Genomic DNA, 21,488 nt, shown 5'->3' with positions numbered 1-21,488 from the left:
GACTCATCCTCAACTGATTTAAGAATGAGCAATGGTTGTTAATCTAAAAACAATAACCAGCACGACTATTAAATAAAGTACAACCCTTTTATTTTGTATGTTTATTGCATCCAATAAATTGTAAATGAAATTAGCATTGCAAAACATTAATGCAAAATTGCTATTTAACTATAGCCTTCCTCATACATATACACATATATGTGTGTGTGTGGTAATATAAAGCTTAATTATGTGATTCTAATTAACAAACTCATATTTGCTTGATTCTGGTCATAAAATAATAACAATAATAAAACATTATTACCTTGGGTCCAGGGCTTGAGTGTGCCGTTTCCAAAACAACACATGTTCAGAATGTCCAAGTTAACACATTATTACATGCAATTTATTACATTTACCAATGATTTCCAATTTTTCCCCATAATTTATTTCCTAGTGCAAATCACGGAGGTCTAATACACTTGCAGAAAGCTATCCATTGGTAGTCCCATTCATCTCAATAGCAGGTTGCTCGGCTATTGTACGTTCCATATTATACCAACATCTGCTATAATAGCATAAAATTATTTAAAAGACTTGCTTTGGATAAAAAAAAAAAAGTGAAAATATAAAACTACTTTTGAATAGGTGCTTGTTGTCCACAGAATGGTGTAGTTACAGCATCATGGTCTTGCTTTGTCAAACACTACTACAATCACAACATTCAGTCCATCTCTACTCCCAATTCACATGAAAGCTCAATGTGACTGCCTCCAACTGGCATTAAACGGATAGTTCACCCAAAAATTTAAATTCTGTCATTAATTACTCACCTTCATGTCGTTTCAGACCCGTAAGACATTAATTTGTCTACTGAACAAAAATTAAGATTTTTTGATGCATTCAGAGAGCTCTTTGACCCTCCATAGACACGATCAAGGCTCAGAAACGTAGCAAGAAGATCATTAAAATAATCCATGTGACATCAGTGGTTCAACTGTAATGTTATAAAGCTACGACAATACTTTTTGAGTGCAAAGAAAACAAATAACGACTTTATTCAACAATTTGTCTCCTCTGCGTCACCCTATAGCGTCATTTTGGAGAGTATTGCATTCGTAAACAATGTATGCTGTTCTGTGTTAGCAGCACCGTTGTTTATGCTTTGATATGAACATATGTGCATATATGCATATGTTGGTTACAAATGTAATACTTATTATTTTATCTCTATCTCCTTGCTACGTTTCTGAGCCTTAATCGTGTAAGGATCCTTGCTGTCTATGGAGGGTCAGAGAGCTCTCAGAATGCATCAAAAATATCTTAATTTGTGCTCTGAAGATGAACGAAGGTCTAACGGTTTGGGAACGACATGGGGGTGAGTAATTAATGACAGAATTTTCATTTTTGGGTGAACTATCCCTTTATAAACTCAATAGGACTCATTCAGCTCATCCTGAAATTGTATGTTTCCAGATTGACCAATGAAAGCCGCTATGACAATTCTGGAGCAGTTTGTTCTTTAGCGTGTTTGTTCTGGTGGGTCTGAAAACCCCCCAAATAAGCGAATCTCTCGCCGCAGATGGAGCAGCGGTAAGGTTTCTCTCCTGTATGAACTCGCTCATGGATCTTCAGGACGTCTGATCGAGCAAACGTCTTCTCACAGTGAGAACACTTGAACGGTCTTTCTCCACTATGAATCCTCTGGTGCTTCAGCAGGTTGGTGTGTTGACGGAAACGCTTCCCGCAAACACTACATTGGTACGGTTTTTCTCCCGTGTGAATTCTCTGATGCACTTTGAAATGAGCTGGATCAGAAAAGCTCTTCCCGCAGTGAAAGCACAGGTATGGTCTCTCTCCAGAATGCATTCTCTCGTGACGTTTCAGCTGAAAAATCTGACGGAATCGTTTGTCACAGTGTGTGCACTGGTGCAGTTTCTCAGAGTGTATTTTTTGGTGTGATATTAGACAAATGGGTTGCTTAAAGGTTTTCCCACATTCGCTGCACTGGTAAGGCCTCTCGCTGGCGTGTGAACGCATGTGTGTCTTGAAATGGGACCCATCTCTAAATCTTCTCTCACAGTGAGGGCACTTGTACGGCTTTTCCCCCGTGTGGATTCGCTTATGAACAAGAAGAGATTGTTTGGTGCTGAAATACTTGTCGCATTCGGTGCAGTGGAAAGGCTTTTCGCCAGTGTGCGTCTTCATGTGAATTTTCAAATTACCCGAAGAGAAGGAAACCTTCCCGCACTGCTCGCAGCGAAACTCCCTCTTCACGCTGTGCTCTTTTGAATGAAGTCTTCTTTCTTTCAAGGTAGGAAAGCTGCTTTTGCATTTCTTACAGGTGTAGTATTTCGGTTCTGAGTGTTTTCTCTCATGCCTCACTAAATTTCCCTGTTTTATGAATGTTTTCCCACAGGTGACGCAGGGAAAATTCTTGGCCGCCGGCTGCTCTTTGGATGTTGAGGCCATTTCTTCATCAGAAGATGAACTGATATTTTCACCTGAGAGGAACAAAGTAATATTTCTATTAACTTGGACTTGTCCCCAACACACAAAGCATGAAAGCAAATATAAATTGTGACCCTGAACCACAAAACCAGTCATTAGGGTATTTTTTTTTTCTGAAATTGAAATTTATACATAATCTGAATAAATAATCTTTCCATTGATGTATGGTTTGTTATGATAGGACAATATTTGTCTGAGATACAACTATTAGAAAATCTGGAATCTGAGGGTGCAAAAAAATCTAAATATTGAGAAAATTGCCTTTAAAGTTGTTCAAATTAAGTTCTTAGCAATGCATATTACTAATCAAAACATTTTTGATATATTTACAGTAGGAAATTTACAAAATATCTTGGAATATGACCTTTACTTAATATCCTAATAATTTTTGGCATAAAAGAAAAATCAATCATTTTGACCCATTCAGTGTATTTTTGGCTATTGCTACAAATATATCCCAGATTTAAGTTTTGTGGTCCAGGGTCACAATTCTGAAAATAATTATTTGTATACTTGTCCAATATGACTACTCCCAAACATCTCCCTAAACCTGCTCTCAAACCTCATTATGTCATGGAGTATCCTTACATGTGTACCTACCACCTTCAGCTTGAAGAAACTTTAAATGACTTGTAAACCATGTAAAACCATTTGTTGAAAGACCAGTTAGGATAATATTTTAAAAGGAAGAAACATACCCGAGGGATTAAAGTCACCATCGTCACAATTGTCATCATTATCATCATCACTGTCACTTTGTACTTTCTCCTCAGTGGTTTCTTCTGCTCTGCTCTCTATCAGGTTCCTGCAGTCCACCAGTTTGACGGAGCACATCTTCATTGGCGTCTGCAGCATCTGCTGTTCTCCAGCGTTACAGTCAGACCCCAGAGACTCTGTGGAGTTTTGGTCAACGGATCCATGACTGCCACACACACTATCCTGAGCGTCAGTATAACAGAGCAAACTAAGGCTGAGCTCCGAGTCCTGTGTGTTTCTGGATCTCTGATCAGAGAGTTGCTCTGCGGGCTGATCTCTAACACTCCAGACTGAATCCTGACAGTGAAGAAAACAAGATATATCAGCTGAATCTGACACAGAGAATCATGAGTTGACTTGGGGAACTCAACCAGAAATTAAAAGTTAGATTTTCACTCAACAAACTGACAGCGATTGAAGTGAAAGATGAAATGATGAGATGTTCAAACCTCTCCTCTTTCTCTGAGCTTTGCCTCCAGTGAAGCCACCTCTTTCTTCAGCTGACAGATTTCTGTGATGAAATCCTCAATATCCAGCATGGACAGATCAGTTCCTACTGATTTACAGCAGATCACATCCACCTGCGCTTTCATCTTCAACATCTCAACACAAACACATCAGAATTAATAAAGACACCGATTTAAACTCAAAGGCCTGGTTTCACAGACAGGGCTTAGACTAAGCCAGGATTTGGCCATAGTTCAATTAGGACATTTAAGTAATTTTTATAAACATGCTTAGAAAAAAAAAAACATTACAGGGGTGCATCTTGAGACAAAACAAAGGCACTGATCTATTTTAAGATCAGTCAGAGCAAGTTTATTTCAGTTGAAACCGAATTGTAGTCTAGGACTAGGCTTAAGCCTCGTCTGTGAAACTGGCCAAAAATGATTGTTTAGGATTATGAACGAGAGCAGAATCTATTAATAAATATGACTTTGACTCCGGAGAACATTGCGAAATGTGTTTAGGTGTTTATGGTTAGTATCTTTTTCGAGCCAGCGTTAAGCAGGGATATATAAAGATATTGTATGACATGAAATCTCCTTTATTCAGTGCATTAACATTCTGTGACTGCTTTTAATAGCGTTCGGTACAAAATATCGAGATACGAGGGGGAAAGCTTCATTTACATAAACAAAACAATAAATAGATAAAATCAACAAACCCATAAAGAGATCAGTAATATAAATAAGTAAATATAAATCTGGTAAATGGTGTAAAACACATTAAAAGCACTTACCGGTTGAGGGTTGAAGCTGTAAGCTGTTGTTTGGTTCGTTCTATGGTTTGTTTCTCGCGCTGAAGAACGTCACAGCGCCCCCCTCTGAGCTGGAGCGAGAAATAAGATCATAAATAACCCAGATAGCACACGTACGTCTGCAAGATGTCTGATAAAGATCTCTTGATCTGGAAAGCATCTGCTGTCTACAAACGTCTTTCAGATGTCAGTTTTACATACATCTTAAAGACATCTAATAGACGTCTATTTGACATCTAAACGTCCTATAGACGTATTGCAGATGAGCAAGCACCCTAAATAATACGTCTTGCAGATGTCAATGCAGACATCTAATAGACATCTCGGAGATGTACGTGTGCTATCAGGGAACTGTATATGTTAATACCTAAATACGCTTTTGCACCTAGTTTGAAAAAGCATTTTTTAAGAGTGTCCAGGACTGAAAATTAAACAATGTACTAATCTTTTAACTATATGTAGTGAAACCATGATTAATTTTCGTAAACGATTAGAAAGGCTAGGAAAAGCTTTATTTGAAGTCACAAGACAGAAAAACAGCATGCAGTATCATAGCTAATAAACTATTTCTTGTTATGATTTTAAATCAGCATTTAACCTCAGAATGATCTCAAAGTGAATAAGAGGTGTTGAGCCTGATTTTGTGGTGGCTGTGCTTTAAATGGAATTATTACACGGCTCTGGGGAATGCTTGATTCTGATTAGTCAGTCGTGACAGTCCCAGGTATGTTATTCCCAGATAACAACTGCTAAAAGCTAATAACGTAGGGTCATCAAGGTAACTTGAGTCAGCGCTGTATGCTTGATAGGAACAGTTTTTCTTGGTGGAAGCTTTGCTTTTGGTTCGCTAATAAATATTAAAACTCAATATTATGTGTACAATTTCGGCAAGCAGCCTTGTAATAAGCAGGATAATATACATCCAGCCAATTATCGCAAAATAAAGATGTACATTATATCACACTTATTATAATCTTAATTCAAGTGATGAAGGATTCTGAAAGTCTGACAATAATCAGTGTTGAGTAACATTGTAACATTAAGCCTGCCTGCTTTAAATGTTCCAAAATGATTAACAGTTGAAAATATTATACATTTAGAAAAGTAAATGTAATAAGTTATATTACTTTAAAAATAATAATTGAAAAGTTAGACTACTTATTACATTTTAAATAAAGTAACTTGTAATCTGTAACCTATTACATTTCCAAAGTAACCTTAATGTTCTGAGATATTTGGAAACTTATTGGCAAATTATAGAATTTTTCTCTCTCTGTTGCAATTTTGATCTAGAACGTGTTTTTTAAGTGATCAAGATTTGCTGTGATGTGCTGTGTATTTGTAAGGCTGCACAATTGGGACAAATTTCAAATAATTATGAATAAATAAATTATTATATATTATAAAATCATGAAAGAAATACATTGTGATTGCAGTAATACTATTATACTGTAAAACTACATTATAAATATTGTAAAATGTGTGGCAAATGTGGCATTTTGAAACTCATTTTTATCAGTATGTCTATGCTGGACTTTATTTAATTAACTTGCAGGCTTTTGAGATTGGATAACTAAACCATATTGTGATTTTTTTTAAATTAATTGTTCACTCCTAGAAGTTAGACTTATCCAGTCAAGTCACCATTATTTATATAGCGCTTTTTACTATGCAAATTGTGTCAAAGCAGCTTTACAGTATTAAATGGGGAAATAGTGTGTTGTTCTCCTCTGGCCAGACGAGACCAGCAGTTTAAATCTAGGCTGCAGCGGAGTCAGATTGTGCAGAGGACTCATCTGGTTCCCGTGGTCTTGTCCCGATGGCCATCTAGGTGACGAGGTCTTCGGCTAGACAGATATTACAGAATTTCTGTATGTTTCCTGAGTGACATAAACAAATCTCAAATATATTTTAAAACCCAGAATTTATATCCATTTTGTTCATTTCAGATGACAAAGGCAGTTCATCTTCTGATGGAGAAACAGCCTCATCATCAAAAGATCAGCTGACGGTCAAAAGGTTTTCTTGTGCCACCTGTGGAAAAACACTGAGTACACCGGGTCATTTAGCGAGACACGAGAGAACACACATTGTTTCGTTTTAAAATATGTAAAAAATTGTAACCATAGTGTGTATTTCAATTGTAATATTTCTGTAAAGTCTAGGGACAGAAAAGTAGATGTTTCTGTAGAATGACCCTATACGTTTCACAAACTTAATCGAGTCTTTTAAGCTGTGCAAGCTGAACACTGAAATGAAATGTGCATTTTTTTTATTATTTTTTTTTTATGAGAAAAGCAAGTGCAGATAGAATATTTACCAACACGCATATATTTTATTACATGCTGATAAAAAAAAAAAAAAAAAGATTATTGCTTGAACGCACTTTATGTCGCTTTGGATAAAAGCGTCTGCTAAATGCAATCAGTAGTTCTCTGGCTGTACTGTAGGAGGCGCTGTGAGGATCTGAGTTCTCCGGGAAAACCACTGAAGAAAGACACGCTTTGAGGCTCAGTCTCGGTACGTGTTTCAACTGTTTCTGTCATTCATTTGCTGTCTTTAGTGTCTTAATGATCTTAAATTAAGCGTTCCTTCAACAAATCTGCTTTAGGACAATTAACCTATCAGTTTTACTACAAATAACCACAGTTTCACTTAGATATTTGTAATAAAACCACATTATACCAGTGTTTTACTGGCTGTAAACATATAACTATGATATTTGTAGTATGCTGGACACTTTTGAAGGATCCCTAAATTTGGTTAAATCTTGTGGCTTAAAGTTTAAATGTAAGTGCAGCTAAATTTAAGTGTTAGGTATTAATAAAATATCCCTTACGAAAATTAACCATGGTTTTACTACAAATAAAACCAAAAACCATGGTTACTATAGTTAAACTGATGGCAACCATCGTGGTTTTGCTACACTAACCATAGTTTAACAATGGGATTTGTAGTAAAACTGGTTATACAAATGGTAATTATGCCAAGAAATCATGGTTAATACACTTTTACTATAAATCCATGGTTAATTTGGATTATATAGCTGATATTCCTAGTCAACAATGAACTCAAATGAGTCTAAACAAATATATTTATATCTGACATGAATGTTTCTGAATATTCTCCAGAAGTTAATTTTATTCAGTTCTGTGTAGTTCTGCTCTGGTTTTTAGTTTGATCAGTTCATTATAAATCTTGTATTAATTCTGTTGTGTTTGTGTTCAGATGTTGAAGATGAAAGCGCAGGTGGATGTGATCTGCTGTAAATCAGTAGGAACTGATCTGTCCATGCTGGATATTGAGGATTTCATCACAGAAATCTGTCAGCTGAAGAAAGAGGTGGCTTCACTGGAGACAAAGCTGAGAGAAAGAGGAGACAAACTGAACAGAGAGGTTTGAACAGATCTTCATTTCATCCTTCAGCTCAGACACTCAATGAGACTTCTTTAACACACCAAACTCAGCTCTTATCAGCGTCTCAGATTAATTAAACACTAAAATAGGCCAACTAATCATCAATATAAGCACCACTAGAGGTAACTTCTGAGTAATGAGGCTGATATCAGCAGCTTGTTCTTTATTTGTGTTTATCTGTGATGTGTTTGTCAGGATGTGGAGAAGGTTTCAGTGCGTGTGGCTGATGGGACAGAAGCTCAGGATTCAGTCTGGAGCGTCAGAGATCAGAGATCCAGAGACACACAGGACTCAGAGCTCAGCCTCACTTTACTCTGTTATACTGACGCTCAGGATCATGAATCCACTGATCAAACCTCTGACTGTAACGCTGGAGAACAGCAGATGCTGCAGACGCCGCTGAAGATGTGCTCCGTCAAACTGGTGGACTGCAGGAACCTGATAGAGAGCAGAGCAGAAGAAACCACCGCAGAGCAACAACAACAGACTCATGAGGAAGAGCAGGAGGAGGATGAAGATGAGGATTTCATTCCTCCAGGTGTGTTTCCTCCTTTTATAACATTTTGTTAAATAAAACTGTTATACTGTAAAATTACATTATAAAAATAGTAAAATGGATGGTGAATATTGCATTTCCAAACTCACTTTATCAATATGTCTATGCATGAGTTTATTTAAAGGGGTCATATGATGGGATTTCAAGTTCTCCTTCTCTTTGGAGTGTTACAGGCTGATTGTGCATAGATAAGATCCCTGAAGTTGCAAAGACTAAAGTCTCAAACCCAAAGAGATATTCTTTATAAAACTTAAGACTTGACCACGAGTCTTTGAGCAGCGTAGAGTAATGCTTGTTTGTCGTTTCTCCTGTCACAAATGCAGACATGGTAATGTTTACGCGGCGCGATGCAATGTAACGCATAAAAATACAGTCATTATAACCAGTAATTATGCCCCCACTGGATGCAACAAATGCCTTGTTTATAATGGGTTTTATTGTTTTTGTGTGGTCGCGCCGGGACACAGCATCACAATAAGGTGAGGGGCGTAACATTTCCGTCTCACGCTTGAGATATTCGGCCAATCACGACGCACTGGATAGCTGGCCAATCAGAGCACGCCTCGTTTCTCAGAACGATGAGCTTTGTAAAAATTGACGCGTTTCAGAAAGGCGGAGCATAGTGGAGCAACAATAATGTACAGTATCTTGAAAATGTGTTTTTTGAACCTTAAACTGTCACGGAACGGCGAAGAAGCGCCGCGAAAAAGACGGAGTCAGGGTCCAAGTGCAGGGAAGGTGCTCTTTAATTGAAACAAAAAGGCCAACACGGCACAAAAACAAAACAGAAACGGACTGGGATACAAAACGGCACCACAGTGCATGTATCCCAGATCCGAGCAGACACTAGAAACAAAACACATCAGATAACAAATATCAAATATCATATAACGCAACCAGGCAGAGTGGTGGGAGAGGGGAGACTAAATAGTCTGTGGCAATGGGGAACAGCTGCGGGTGTCGTGAGTGTAATAATGATGCGGCAGGTGTGGTGATGTGGCAGGTGTATTTGGTTATGGCAAATGAGGACGGGAGATGGCGGCTTCCTGTGGCGACAGGGAGAAGTGCCGGACCCGGACTCATGACATGACCCCTCCCTTAAGGAACGGCTTCCAGACGTTCCACCAAAAACCCCAAAAGTCCGGAGGGAGGGATGGCGGGCCAGGCCCGTGTAGCGGAGGGGGACCTGGGGCCTGAGGCAGCGCCGGCGGGATGGAGACCCAGGGCAGAACCAGTGGCCACCCTGCTTCGTGGGGGGGCACCGCTGTCTCGGGAGCTTCGTGAGCGAACACCACGCTCTCGGGAGGAATGTGAGCGAACACCGCGCTCTCGGTAGGAACGTGAGCGAACACCGCGCTCTCGGGAGATTCGTGAGCAGGCACCGCTGTCTCGGTAGAAACGTGAGCGAACACCGCGCTCTCGGGAGATTCGATGAGCAGGCACCGCTGTCTCGGGAGGAATGTGAGCGAACACCGTGCTCTCGGGAGATTCGACATCAGCGGGGGTTCCCGCACGCTGCGCATCAGCCCAGGATGCTCCGGAAGCTGGCGCGAGGCACTGGGCGCGGCCGCCGACACCTCCGCCGCCCTCCGGAGAACTGTGAACGGGCTCCGCAGCTAACTCCACCCTGAAGGCTGAGCCGCTCACCTGCAGAGCCAGGTCGATGTAGTCCTCCAGCAACTCTTCGGGGTCCCAGTATGGCACCAGGGACTTGAAGGGCTCGGCCAGGCCTCCGTAAAAGAAGACCATGAGGCAGGTCTTATCCATAGCCGCCCGCCGAGCCACTCCAATGAAGTCCCTGGCATACTCCTCCATGCTCCGGTCTCCCTGGCGGATATTGAGCACCTCCCTGCTGGACCCATGATCGCTGGTTGCGTTCTGTCACGGAACGGCGAAAAAGCGCCGCGAAAAAGACGGAGTCAGGGTCCAAGTGCAGGGAAGGTGCTCTTTAATTGAAACAAAAAGGCCAACACGGCACAAAAACAAACTGACTGGGATACAAAACAGCAACACAGTACATGTATCCCAGATCCGAGCAGACACTAGAAACAAAACACATCAGATAACAAATATCAAATATTAAATAACGCATCCAGGCAGAGTGGTGGGAGAGGGGAGACTAAAATTCCGTAAACACGGAGTCGTCTCAGGAAATATCTGCGTCCACACGGAATCACTGAAACCGACTGAAAACGATGTAGTACACGTGCCAGACCAATATGTGGCGCTGTAATTCTGCCACAGAGATACACAAAAAAACAGAGAAGAAGACTTGGACCATGTGCGTAAACCTTGCGCGCTGAATATAAACTAACACACAAAGCAGAAGATTTTGCTTTAATAAAACTAATGAGCTCAGTGGGTTCTGCAGCACGAACACAGGCACGTAGTCTGACATTGTTGTTGTCGCTGTTATGTGACGCAGCGGTGTCTGATTAGGGGCGAGACGTGGGCTGATGACATCATCGTTTCAGAAAATATACGGATTCGCCGTCCACACGAAAACGGCGTCTTCAAATTTATCCACCCTGGGACCCGGTTTCAAAAATGATCGGTTTCACTCTTCGAAAACACTGGTTTCGTGTGGACGAAACGCCTATACGGTAAAAAATTTATGCGTATACAGAGAAACGCGTCTTCGTGTGGACGGGGCCAAAATAGTCTGTGGCAATGGGGAACAGCTGCGGGTGTCGTGAGTGTAATAATGATGCGGCAGGTGTGAGTGATGCGGCAGGTGTATTTGGTTATGGCAAATGAGGACGGGAGATGGCGGCCTCCTGTGGCGACAGGGAGAAGTGCCGGACCCGGACTCATGACATTAAACCACATAAACACATTGCATTACACCAAATACACAAAATAATGTTCTCTTTAGCAACGTCAGATGACCCCTTTAATTTTTTTTTATTATAAATTTTTCACCCGTAGGCTTATAAAGACAGATATTACAGAATTTCTGTGTTTCCTGAGTTACACATAAACTCTTCTCTTCTTCAGATGACAAAGGCAGTTCATCTTCTGATGGAGAAACAGCCTCATCCTCAAAAGATCAGCAGCAGACCAAGAGTTTCTCCTGCATCACCTGTGGAAAAACACTGAGTACACCGGGTCATTTAGTGAGACACGAGAGAACACACACAGAACAGAAAGACTTCAGCTGTAGGAGATGCAACATCAGCTTTCCTACCGCAGAAGAGAGGAAGCTTCATTCAAAAGATCACAGCATGAAGGAGTTTAGCTGTGAACAGTGTGAGAAGGTTTTTTTCATTCATTCTAGTCTAAAAGTTCATATGAAGACTCACGAAGAAAAGTCTTTCCAGTGCAGTGAATGTGACAAGTATTTCAGCACCAAAGGAAATCTTGATGCTCACAAGCGAATCCACACCGGAGAAAAACCGTACAAGTGTCCTCACTGCGAGAAGCGCTTCAATCATGGATCTCATCTGAAGAAACATGTGCGTGTTCACACCAATGAGAGGCCGTACCAGTGCAGTGAATGCGGGAAAACCTTTATAGACTCAGGCTCTCTAAAGTCACACCAGAAAATCCACTCTGATGAGAAACCGTTTCAGTGCAAACACTGTGACAGACGATTCCGTCACAAATCTAATCTGAACTGTCACGAGAGGACTCACACCGGAGAGAAACCGTATCTGTGCTCCCACTGCGGGAAGAGCTTTGCTAGTCCAGCTCTATTTGGATTTCATAAGAGAGTCCACACTGGAGAAAAACCCTATCACTGCAGCATCTGTGGGAAGAGTTTTAGTAAGAATGATATTTTAAAAAACCACAAGAAGACTCATACTGGAGAAAGGCCTTTCAAATGCTCTCAATGCAACAAGACGTTTGCTCGATCAGGCGTCCTGAAGGTCCATCAGCGAGTTCATACAGGAGAGAAACCTTACTCCTGCTCCATCTGCGGCGAGAGATTCGCTTATTTAGGTAGTTTTCAGACCCACCAGAACAAACACACTAAAGAACAAACTGCTCCAGAATCATCAGAGTGACCTTCATCAGTCGGATCATCCTGAAACTGTACATTGAGCTCTTGCTGCCAGTAGAGGCAGTGAACTTTCATGTGTTGGACTGAACCGAACGCTGTATATAAAGTCATGTTTGATGGAGTAGAACAGCGTTTCCCAATCCCAGTGGGAGTGAAGGGGGGGCGCGAGGACTGGGATTGGGAACCGCTGGAGTAGAGCAATGATTTTATATTAAACCAGACAGAGCTATTAAAAATCCTCAAAATAAAATACAATAATACGAGTGCCTCATAAGGATTTCAAGAAGTTTTATGTGGTGAAATGGCGTAAAGAATGCATGAATGAGAGTAACTGGCAAATACACTTTTTCATTGCTGGACGGGTTTCTTTTAATCAAGAAAGAGCCATTGTTTATTAATTATCCATTTCATCACTGTTCTTCCAGAGCATTTATCCCGCCATGTAAGGTAGATATTTTCTGGGTAGAAATGAATCCTTTGGGTGGGAAGGTTTGGGGGTTTGTGGCAACTACTTGAACTTCACTGTAATGTCAGATAAAAAGATGAGATATTTGTAATATTGACCTCATGTGAACACAAAAACTGCGACAAAACTATTTTTAAAAAAAAGTCTACTGCCATTTGTTATGACATCCTCTAAACATTCCAATACTCGTGATAACTAAATAAATCAGGACAGATACTTACACTCGAAATTATTGTTTATGATTACGAACGAAAGCAGAATTAAACTATTGATGGTTATTTTCATAACCCTGTAAAACTATCTTTTCAATGAAAACATTGCGGATGGTTTTGTGTAACGACCTTTGCAGAGCCCTGAAATTAGTTTAATGCAGCATTTATTAAAATAGAGAAATTAGATCAATCAAAACACATTTTAAATGATAATATATAAAGCCAGGGTTAAGCATACCCCTGGTTTCACCGACAAAGCTTAGTCCAAGATTGAAATGCAAGTCTGAGCTGTTTCAACTTAAAGCTGTAGTCCGTGAGTTTAGCCTCTGTGTCACCATCTCTGAAAACGTCTTGCTGGCTGTGAGTCGGCACGGTATGTGTAGCGGTCACCGCTCCAGTGTGGATGTTTACGGTATTTCACAATCACAGATTCTCACCTCTTGGAATATATGACCCAAATAAGTATTTTCACCGTATATTACCATCTGAACAAGTAAGTAACAAGTCTGACACGTTTGTTCTGACCAACTGAGGAAAAAAGCATTATAATAAATCGCTACCAATGGCGATTAAATCTAAAGCTCGGTTAGCTCATATCACATCAAACCGTCCAGAGTATAATTATTAATGCTAACAACATCAGCATTGTGTGACTATGAGTAGTGTGTATTAGCATGTATATTTTATAATTTCTGGAATATAATTTAATTTCATTCACGTGTTTTGGATTACAATCTGCTCTTCAAACTGATATCTTTAATTATTCTAGAAAAGGCTAACGATCCGCCACCTGCAGGATTATTATTTTTAATTCTTATTTTATTGACAATGTTTTAGTTTGTCTTGTGAGATATCAAAAACAGGGGATCAAAAACTTATTTCAGTCATTAAAATGCAAATCAAATTATAATTTTTTTAATGCATTTTTCTGGATTTTTTTGTTGTTATCCTGTCTCTCACTGTTCAAATAAACCTACCATTAAAATTATAGACTGATCATTTCTTTGTCAGTGGGAAAACGTACAAAATCAGCAGGGGATCAAATAATTTCCCCCCCACTGTATGCATCACAGTTAAGAACGTCTCTCAAATGCATGTAGCCTATAGCCTACTGAAATATTCTGTAATTCGAAATCACAATAGGGTGAAAGATATATAATTTTTTTTTATTTGTAATTTAATGCACAAGTGGCTAAATGTGAGCACGGTGCAGTTGTACTAGAAAATGTGCGCTATAAAATTCAGTGAAGGTTGATTAAACTGAACTATCTGCATGTTTCATCCATGAGTAGGCCTGTGAAATGATGGAGAACAAGCTTTTCGTTTACATTTCAGCAGCACCTGCAGGTGTTACGGGAACCTGCTGACTATTGGAGTAGAGATGCTGATCAGTAGTTCTCTGGCTGTACTGTAGGAGGCGCTGTGAGGATCTGAGTTCTCCGGGAAAACCACTGAAGAAAGACACGCTTTGAGGCTCAGTCTCGGTACGTGTTTCAACTGTTTCTGTCATTCATTTGCTGTCTTTAGTGTCTTAATGATCTTAAATTAAGCGTTCCTTCAACAAATCTGCTTTAGGACAATTAACCTATCAGTTTTACTACAAATAACCACAGTTTCACTTAGATATTTGTAATAAAACCACATTATACCAGTGTTTTACTGGCTGTAAACATATAACTATGATATTTGTAGTATGCTGGACACTTTTGAAGGATCCCTAAATTTGGTTAAATCTTGTGGCGTAAAGTTTAAATGTAAATGCAGCTAAATTTAAGTGTTAGGTATTAATATAATGTTATATAGCTGATATTCCTACTCAACAATGAACTTAAATGAGTCTAAACAAATATATTTATATTTGGCATGAATGTTTCTGAATATTCTCCAGAAGTTAATTTTATTCAGTTCTGTGTAGTTCTGCTCTGGTTTTTAGTTTGATCAGTTCATTATAAATCTTGTAATAATTCTGATGTGTTTGTGTTCAGATGTTGATGATGAAAGCGCAGGTGGATGTGATCTGCTGTAAATCAGTAGGAACTGATCTGTCCATGCTGGATATTGAGGATTTCATCACAGAAATCTGTCAGCTGAAGAAAGAGGTGGCTTCACTGGAGACAAAGCTGAGAGAAAGAGGAGACAAACTGAACAGAGAGGTTTGAACAGATCTTCATTTCATCCTTCAGCTCAGACACTCAATGAGACTTCTTTAACACACCAAACTCAGCTCTTATCAGCGTCTCAGATTAATTAAACACTAAAATAGGCCAACTAATCATCAATATAAGCACCACTAGAGGTAACTTCTGAGTAATGAGGCTGATATCAGCAGCTTGTTCTTTATTTGTGTTTATCTGTGATGTGTTTGTCAGGATGTGGAGAAGGTTTCAGTGCGTGTGGCTGATGGGACAGAAGCTCAGGATTCAGTCTGGAGCGTCAGAGATCAGAGATCCAGAGACACACAGGACTCAGAGCTCAGCCTCACTTTACTCTGTTATACTGACGCTCAGGATCATGAATCCACTGATCAAACCTCTGACTGTAACGCTGGAGAACAGCAGATGCTGCAGACGCCGCTGAAGATGTGCTCCGTCAAACTGGTGGACTGCAGGAACCTGATAGAGAGCAGAGCAGAAGAAACCACCGCAGAGCAACAACAACAGACTCATGAGGAAGAGCAGGAGGAGGATGAGGATGAGGATTTCATTCCTCCAGGTGTGTTTCCTCCTTTTATAACATTTTGTTGCTTTTCATGACCCTTGAATGTGAGCAGAGTCTCTGCAGGATCAGGTGCATATTGGCCGTTGGTCTCTGATGGTCTGATTTTCTGAGATATTTGGGAACATAATGGCAAATTATAGAATTTTTCTCTCTCTGTTGAGATTTTGATCTCGAATGTGTTTTTTAAGTGAGCCAAATTTGCTGTTTTTGTTTTTAAGGCTGCAGGTTTTGGCCAAAAATAAAATATTACAACTATTATAAATGACAAAATCATGAAAGAAATACATTGCAATTAAAATAATACTATTATACTGTAAAACTGCATTATAAATATGGTGAAATGGGTGGCAAACCTTTCATTTCCATAAATGTTTCTATGCATGGTTTATTTAATTAACTTGCAGGCTTTTTGCAATTGGATAACTGCACTAAACCATATCATATTTCTTTTTTAATTAATTGTTCACAGTGACAAAAATGATGAGAAATTCAAAAATCTTAGAAAAACATTTGATTTAAAAGCATACATCAGACAATTTCAAATGTACACAGTATGTTCATGTTGATTTTATGTAATTAAAAATGACAGGCCTATGAACCATTTTTACAAAAGATAAGACCGAATGTACCTGAAAATGTCAAATGGTGTAACCACCAAAGAATGAGAAATATTAAATATTTTATCCACCTAGATGGCATGTAAGCTTACTTATAGAATTTTAAAATATCACACGAAAATAGATTTTATTTGAGTTATCTCTAAATGTAAATTGTAATGCATTTTTGCAATATTTGGAGGGACACTGAAAACGCCTCTGTTTTATAAATAATCTGACAAATTATGTAAAAAAAAAAATAAAAATCATGTTATTATACTAAACTAGATTATTACATTTTATTCCACATTAATTTTCCTGTATATAATTATATTTTTATGAAAAATACTGGTTATGTAATTTGACCCAAACCAGTTACACCACCTGACCAGGATGCTTCTACAGCCAAAGGCCATTGTTTGTTGAAGAAATGACACTGAATATCAAGCAAAAAGCTTTATTTTTTCCCCAATGCTGAAAAAAAAATCTGGCAACAAGAAATCATCATAGTGATGAACTGTGAACTCATGTCTCGTATAGTCATTTTAATTTTCATATTGTAATTTCGTATCGTATTGTGGCATCTATTGGGGAAAAAATATATAATCTGTTATATAAATTAAAAAATGAGATTGTTTTTTACAATTGTAAATTGTAATGTATGGTTTACATTTTTCATCATTGAATTTATATTCAAATGTAGACACACACTTCCTTCTGCTATATTGTTAAATAATGTCTTGAATGTGATTAAATCAGGTGGTCACTTAAATTTTGGGGTGAACTATCCCTTTAAAATTTTAAATGAATGAAATAGAAATATGCATTAAAGCTAAACATTTCAAAAACACTAATGTTGTGCAACATAATTATTTTATCCTAGATTTACTAAGAGCTTTAATAATCAAATTTTTGGTTTAAAATCAGCATCATAAACTAGTGATATTTTACTAAATTGGCCCCTAACAGAAAGACTTGTATTAGGAGTCAAATGGTTAAATTTGAAATTATCATGGACAATACATGGCCTTGGTGGGAATATTTCAAATGTAATTTTTAAGTTAAATTACTCATTTTTATAATTATGATGAATTATCAATGTATTCCTAAGGTCATACCATTTGACATGTATACCTAAGAATACCTGACCATACTCGAAATGTAAAATTCTCACATTTTAAGGACAGTTACTTACCTATGTATGCAGCAGTTCGTATCACTAGAGGTGCTTCTCTGTGATATAATCTCCTGTCACATGATCGTCTTGCAAAATATGAAGAAAATGGCTCCTTCAATGATGGTTACACCACCTTGACACTTCAGGAGTTTGACTGACTCACATGATTCCTCAAATTAATGATCATATTCAGAACAACGGTGCTCTGTTTACTTTTATTTACTATTAAATAGTACTAATGCAAGATTATGCCAAACTAGCTGATCTGGTGGGGGTTTTTTTGTTTTGAGAATTTCACCTTTTTTTAAACAAGTTTTTATGTTTACACAACATTGACATTTTTGCAATCATCCCCCAAATATTCTCCCAAAATTAATTAAAACCAGAAATTTTAGACATGGTTCTCAAAAAAAGAGAACCCTTTTATATTTCATTAAACCATATGGACACAAAAATAGTAGCATCACGTCATTGACCTATAGACACATAATTTCTGTATGTTTCCTGAGTGACACACAAACTCTTCTCAAATATATGAATTTATAACCATTTTGTTCATTTCAGATGACAAAGGCAGTTCATCTTCTGATGGAGAAACAGCCTCATCCTCAAAAGAGCAGCTGACGGTCAAGAGTTTCTCCTGCATCACCTGTGGAAAAACACTGAGGACACCGGGTCATTTAGAGAGACACGAGAGAACACACACAGAACAGAAAGACTTCAGCTGTAAGAGATGCAACATCAGCTTTCCTACCGCAGAAGAGAGGAGACTTCATTCAAAAGAGCACAGCGGGAAGAAGGAGTTTAGCTGTGAACAGTGTGGGAAGGTTTTTTTCATTCATTATAGTCTAAAAGTTCATATGAAGACTCACGAAGAAAAGTCTTTCCAGTGCAGTGAATGTGACAAGTATTTCAGCACCAAAGGAAACCTTGATGCTCATAAGCGAATCCACACCGGAGAAAAACCGTACAAGTGTCCTCACTGTGAGAAGCGCTTCAATCATGGATCTCATCTGAAGAAACATGTGCGTGTTCACACCAATGAGAGGCCGTACCAGTGCAGTGAATGCGGGAAAACCTTTAAAAACTTAGATTGTCTAAAGTCACACCAGAAAATCCACTCTGATGAGAAACCGTTTCAGTGCAAACACTGCGACAAACGATTCCGCCAGAAATCTCATCTGATTTGTCACGAGAGGATTCACACCGGAGAGAAACCGTATCTGTGCTCCCACTGCGGGAAGAGCTTTTCTGATCCAACTCATTTCAGAGACCATAAGAGAGTCCACACTGGAGAAAAACCCTATCACTGCAGCATCTGTGGGAAGAGATTCCGTAAACATAGTCCTTTACAAAACCACAAGAGGACGCATACTGGAGAAAGGCCTTTCAAATGCTCTCAATGCAACAAGACGTTTGCTCGATCAGGCGTCCTGAAGGTCCATCAGCGAGTTCATACAGGAGAGAAACCTTACTCCTGCTCCATCTGCGGCGAGAGATTCGCTTATTTAGGTAGTTTTCAGACCCACCAGAACAAACACGCTAAAGAACAAACTGCTCCAGAATCATCAGAGTGACTTTCATCAGTCGGATCATCCTGAAACTGTACATTGAGCTCTTGCTGCCAGTAGAGGCAGTGAACTTTTTTAATGCGGTGGATTGAACCGAACACTCATGTTTGACAGAGTAGAGCAATGATTTTATGTTGAACCTGACAGAACTATTAAAAATCCTCAACATAAAATACTACAATAACATGAGCGCCTGGATGTCATGAGGCTTAATCTTGTTTTCTGTGGTGAAATGCATGAAAGAGAGTCCCTGGCAAATACACTGTTTTCATTGCTGCTGGATGGGTTTCTTGTAACCCGTGTGTGGTGTTCATATTGTTGTTTCTCAGCCAGTGTTTGTGGGTCTGGTGGACATTTGGCATCTTGGGGCTTTTAATGTAATTGAAAATTTGTTCTGATATATGTTCTTCACAGAAAATGAGCCAAGGCCAATGAGTATGACTTTTAAAATAATGAATCGTATCATTTTTCTTATGACAAAAAGTGAAAACAAGTCCCACAGACCCGGACACCATACAAGTGTTAATCAAGAAAGAACCATGGTTTATTAATGATCTATTTCATCTCTGTTCTTCCAGAGCATTTATGCCGCCGTGTCAAGATATTTACTTATTAGAAACCAATCGCATACTTAGTAGGAAATGCATTTTAAGTTGAATGATAAGTGATGCATTTTATTTTCCAAGGTTCTTTGTTGAATATAAATTCAAAAGAACAGCATTTATTTGACATTGAAATATGCTGTAATATTCTAAATTTATGTACAGCTATTTTTAATCAATTTTATGTATTAAAAATGTTCATTTCATTCAGAATAAAATCTTACCGGTAGTAGCCGATGTTGATGTTCTAGGGCATGAGAGGAAGTGGAAGTATTAAATGCTTATTTCTGTGTGATTTGGGAGCGTTTCCTAAAGGAATAGGTGGAGTGGTTTCCACCTGGAACAAACTGATAATCACATAATAAACACAAAAGCCATTAAAAATCACCTGGGAGCGGCTTTAATAACCGTCCCATCTGTTTAAGATGTTATTTTAATCAGGATCTCAAACAGCAGCAAAGTTACAGACTCTATGAAGCTCATGAATATTTAATGAGCCAGAAACAGCTCTGTTTATAATTGGTGTGTTGCTGAGCAACTCTTTGTAACCTAATGTTTCACTGATGCTGCAATTCTCTGTTGGCGCCGTGTCACATGATTAATCAACTGTGCGTTACCCTGGTTACTGTTTCCGCTCAAACTAACAAAACAAGAGAGGAAGTGAAGGTGGCACTTTGATGCATCAGAGAGTCATTCATACGCTTTTAAAGAACCCACACACCTCAGACCAAAAGAGCTGCAAACACAACAGGAATCAACTCTTATGTAGACAGACAGCATATAAACTGTGCAAACTGTAAACAGAACAAACACACTAACATACAAGCAGAATTGTCATAAGTAATAGACATTTACTAACCAATGTAAATAAAAGGTCTCAAGCCTATGGAAGACTACAGCAAGAAATACTAGAGAAATTAGAAGGGAAGGGAAGTGGTGTGTGGCCCATACTCTGAATTTGTGCTCTGCATTTAACCCATCCAAGTGCACACTCAGTAGTGAACACACACCCGGAGCAGTGGGCAGCTAATGCACAGCAGTTGGGGGTTCGGTGCCTTGCTCAAGGGTCTCACCTCAGTCGTGGTATTGAGGGTGGAGATAGTGTTGGTTATTCACTCCCCCCACCTACAATCCCTGCCGGACCTGAGACTCGAACCCACAACCTTCAGGTTACAAGTCCAACTCTCTACAATATAACAAAACCTGAAAATGTGTGTCTGCCCCCATCCAACCTGAAAGAGCTTGAGAGGTGAAGAGGTGAGGAGAAGAATGGCAGATAATTGCCAAATGCTGATGAGAAAAGCTTGTCACATCAAACAAAAAAAAAGACTTGAGGCTGTAAATGTGCTTCAGCTATATATTTAGTTAAGGGTATGAATATTTATGCAATATACTTATTTCAGTTTTTTCTGTCAAAATGGTGTATGGAGTGTAGATTGATGTGATAAGCGGTTTAACATAAGGCAGCAACATAAAACATGAAAAAAATGATAGGGTATGAATACTTTTGCAAGGCACTGTATATATATATATAATTTTATATGGCATAGTAACCATCGAGGAAAGTTCTGCATGCTTCAAAAAAAAGAAAAAAAAATGCACTGTTCTGGGAACAATATTTAATGGTTTTGAGAAAAAAATATATATATAATAGTAATGCTAT

General features: G+C 38.8%; 3 protein-coding genes across 3 annotated transcripts; 2 read left to right on the top strand and 1 right to left on the bottom strand.

Annotated features, from left to right (window-relative positions):
- Window positions 1-74: 74 nt before the first annotated feature.
- LOC306873683 (uncharacterized protein) lies at window positions 75-4,541 on the bottom strand. Its single transcript, XM_079423144.1, has 4 exons — window positions 4,490-4,541; window positions 3,696-3,848; window positions 3,189-3,543; window positions 75-2,483 (listed from the first exon to the last, which is right to left on the bottom strand). The coding sequence occupies exons 2-4, from the start codon at window positions 3,846-3,848 to the stop codon at window positions 1,474-1,476; spliced, it is 1,518 nt and encodes a 505-aa protein (XP_079279270.1). The 5' UTR covers window positions 4,490-4,541; the 3' UTR covers window positions 75-1,473.
- Window positions 4,542-6,980: 2,439 nt separating this feature from the next.
- Window positions 6,981-13,175, top strand: LOC306873682 (uncharacterized protein). The gene is made up of 4 exons (XM_079423143.1): window positions 6,981-7,027; window positions 7,736-7,903; window positions 8,120-8,462; window positions 11,478-13,175. The coding sequence occupies exons 2-4, from the start codon at window positions 7,736-7,738 to the stop codon at window positions 12,485-12,487; spliced, it is 1,521 nt and encodes a 506-aa protein (XP_079279269.1). The 5' UTR covers window positions 6,981-7,027; the 3' UTR covers window positions 12,488-13,175.
- Window positions 13,176-14,593: 1,418 nt separating this feature from the next.
- LOC306873681 (uncharacterized protein) lies at window positions 14,594-20,204 on the top strand. Its single transcript, XM_079423142.1, has 4 exons — window positions 14,594-14,645; window positions 15,147-15,314; window positions 15,531-15,873; window positions 18,217-20,204. The coding sequence occupies exons 2-4, from the start codon at window positions 15,147-15,149 to the stop codon at window positions 19,227-19,229; spliced, it is 1,524 nt and encodes a 507-aa protein (XP_079279268.1). The 5' UTR covers window positions 14,594-14,645; the 3' UTR covers window positions 19,230-20,204.
- Window positions 20,205-21,488: the final 1,284 nt, after the last annotated feature.

The sequence above is a fragment of the Barbus barbus genome (assembly GCF_936440315.1).
Source record: "Barbus barbus genome assembly, chromosome: 8".
Classification (NCBI taxonomy): domain Eukaryota; kingdom Metazoa; phylum Chordata; class Actinopteri; order Cypriniformes; family Cyprinidae; genus Barbus; species Barbus barbus.
This window is presented reverse-complemented; position numbering and strand designations above follow the sequence as displayed.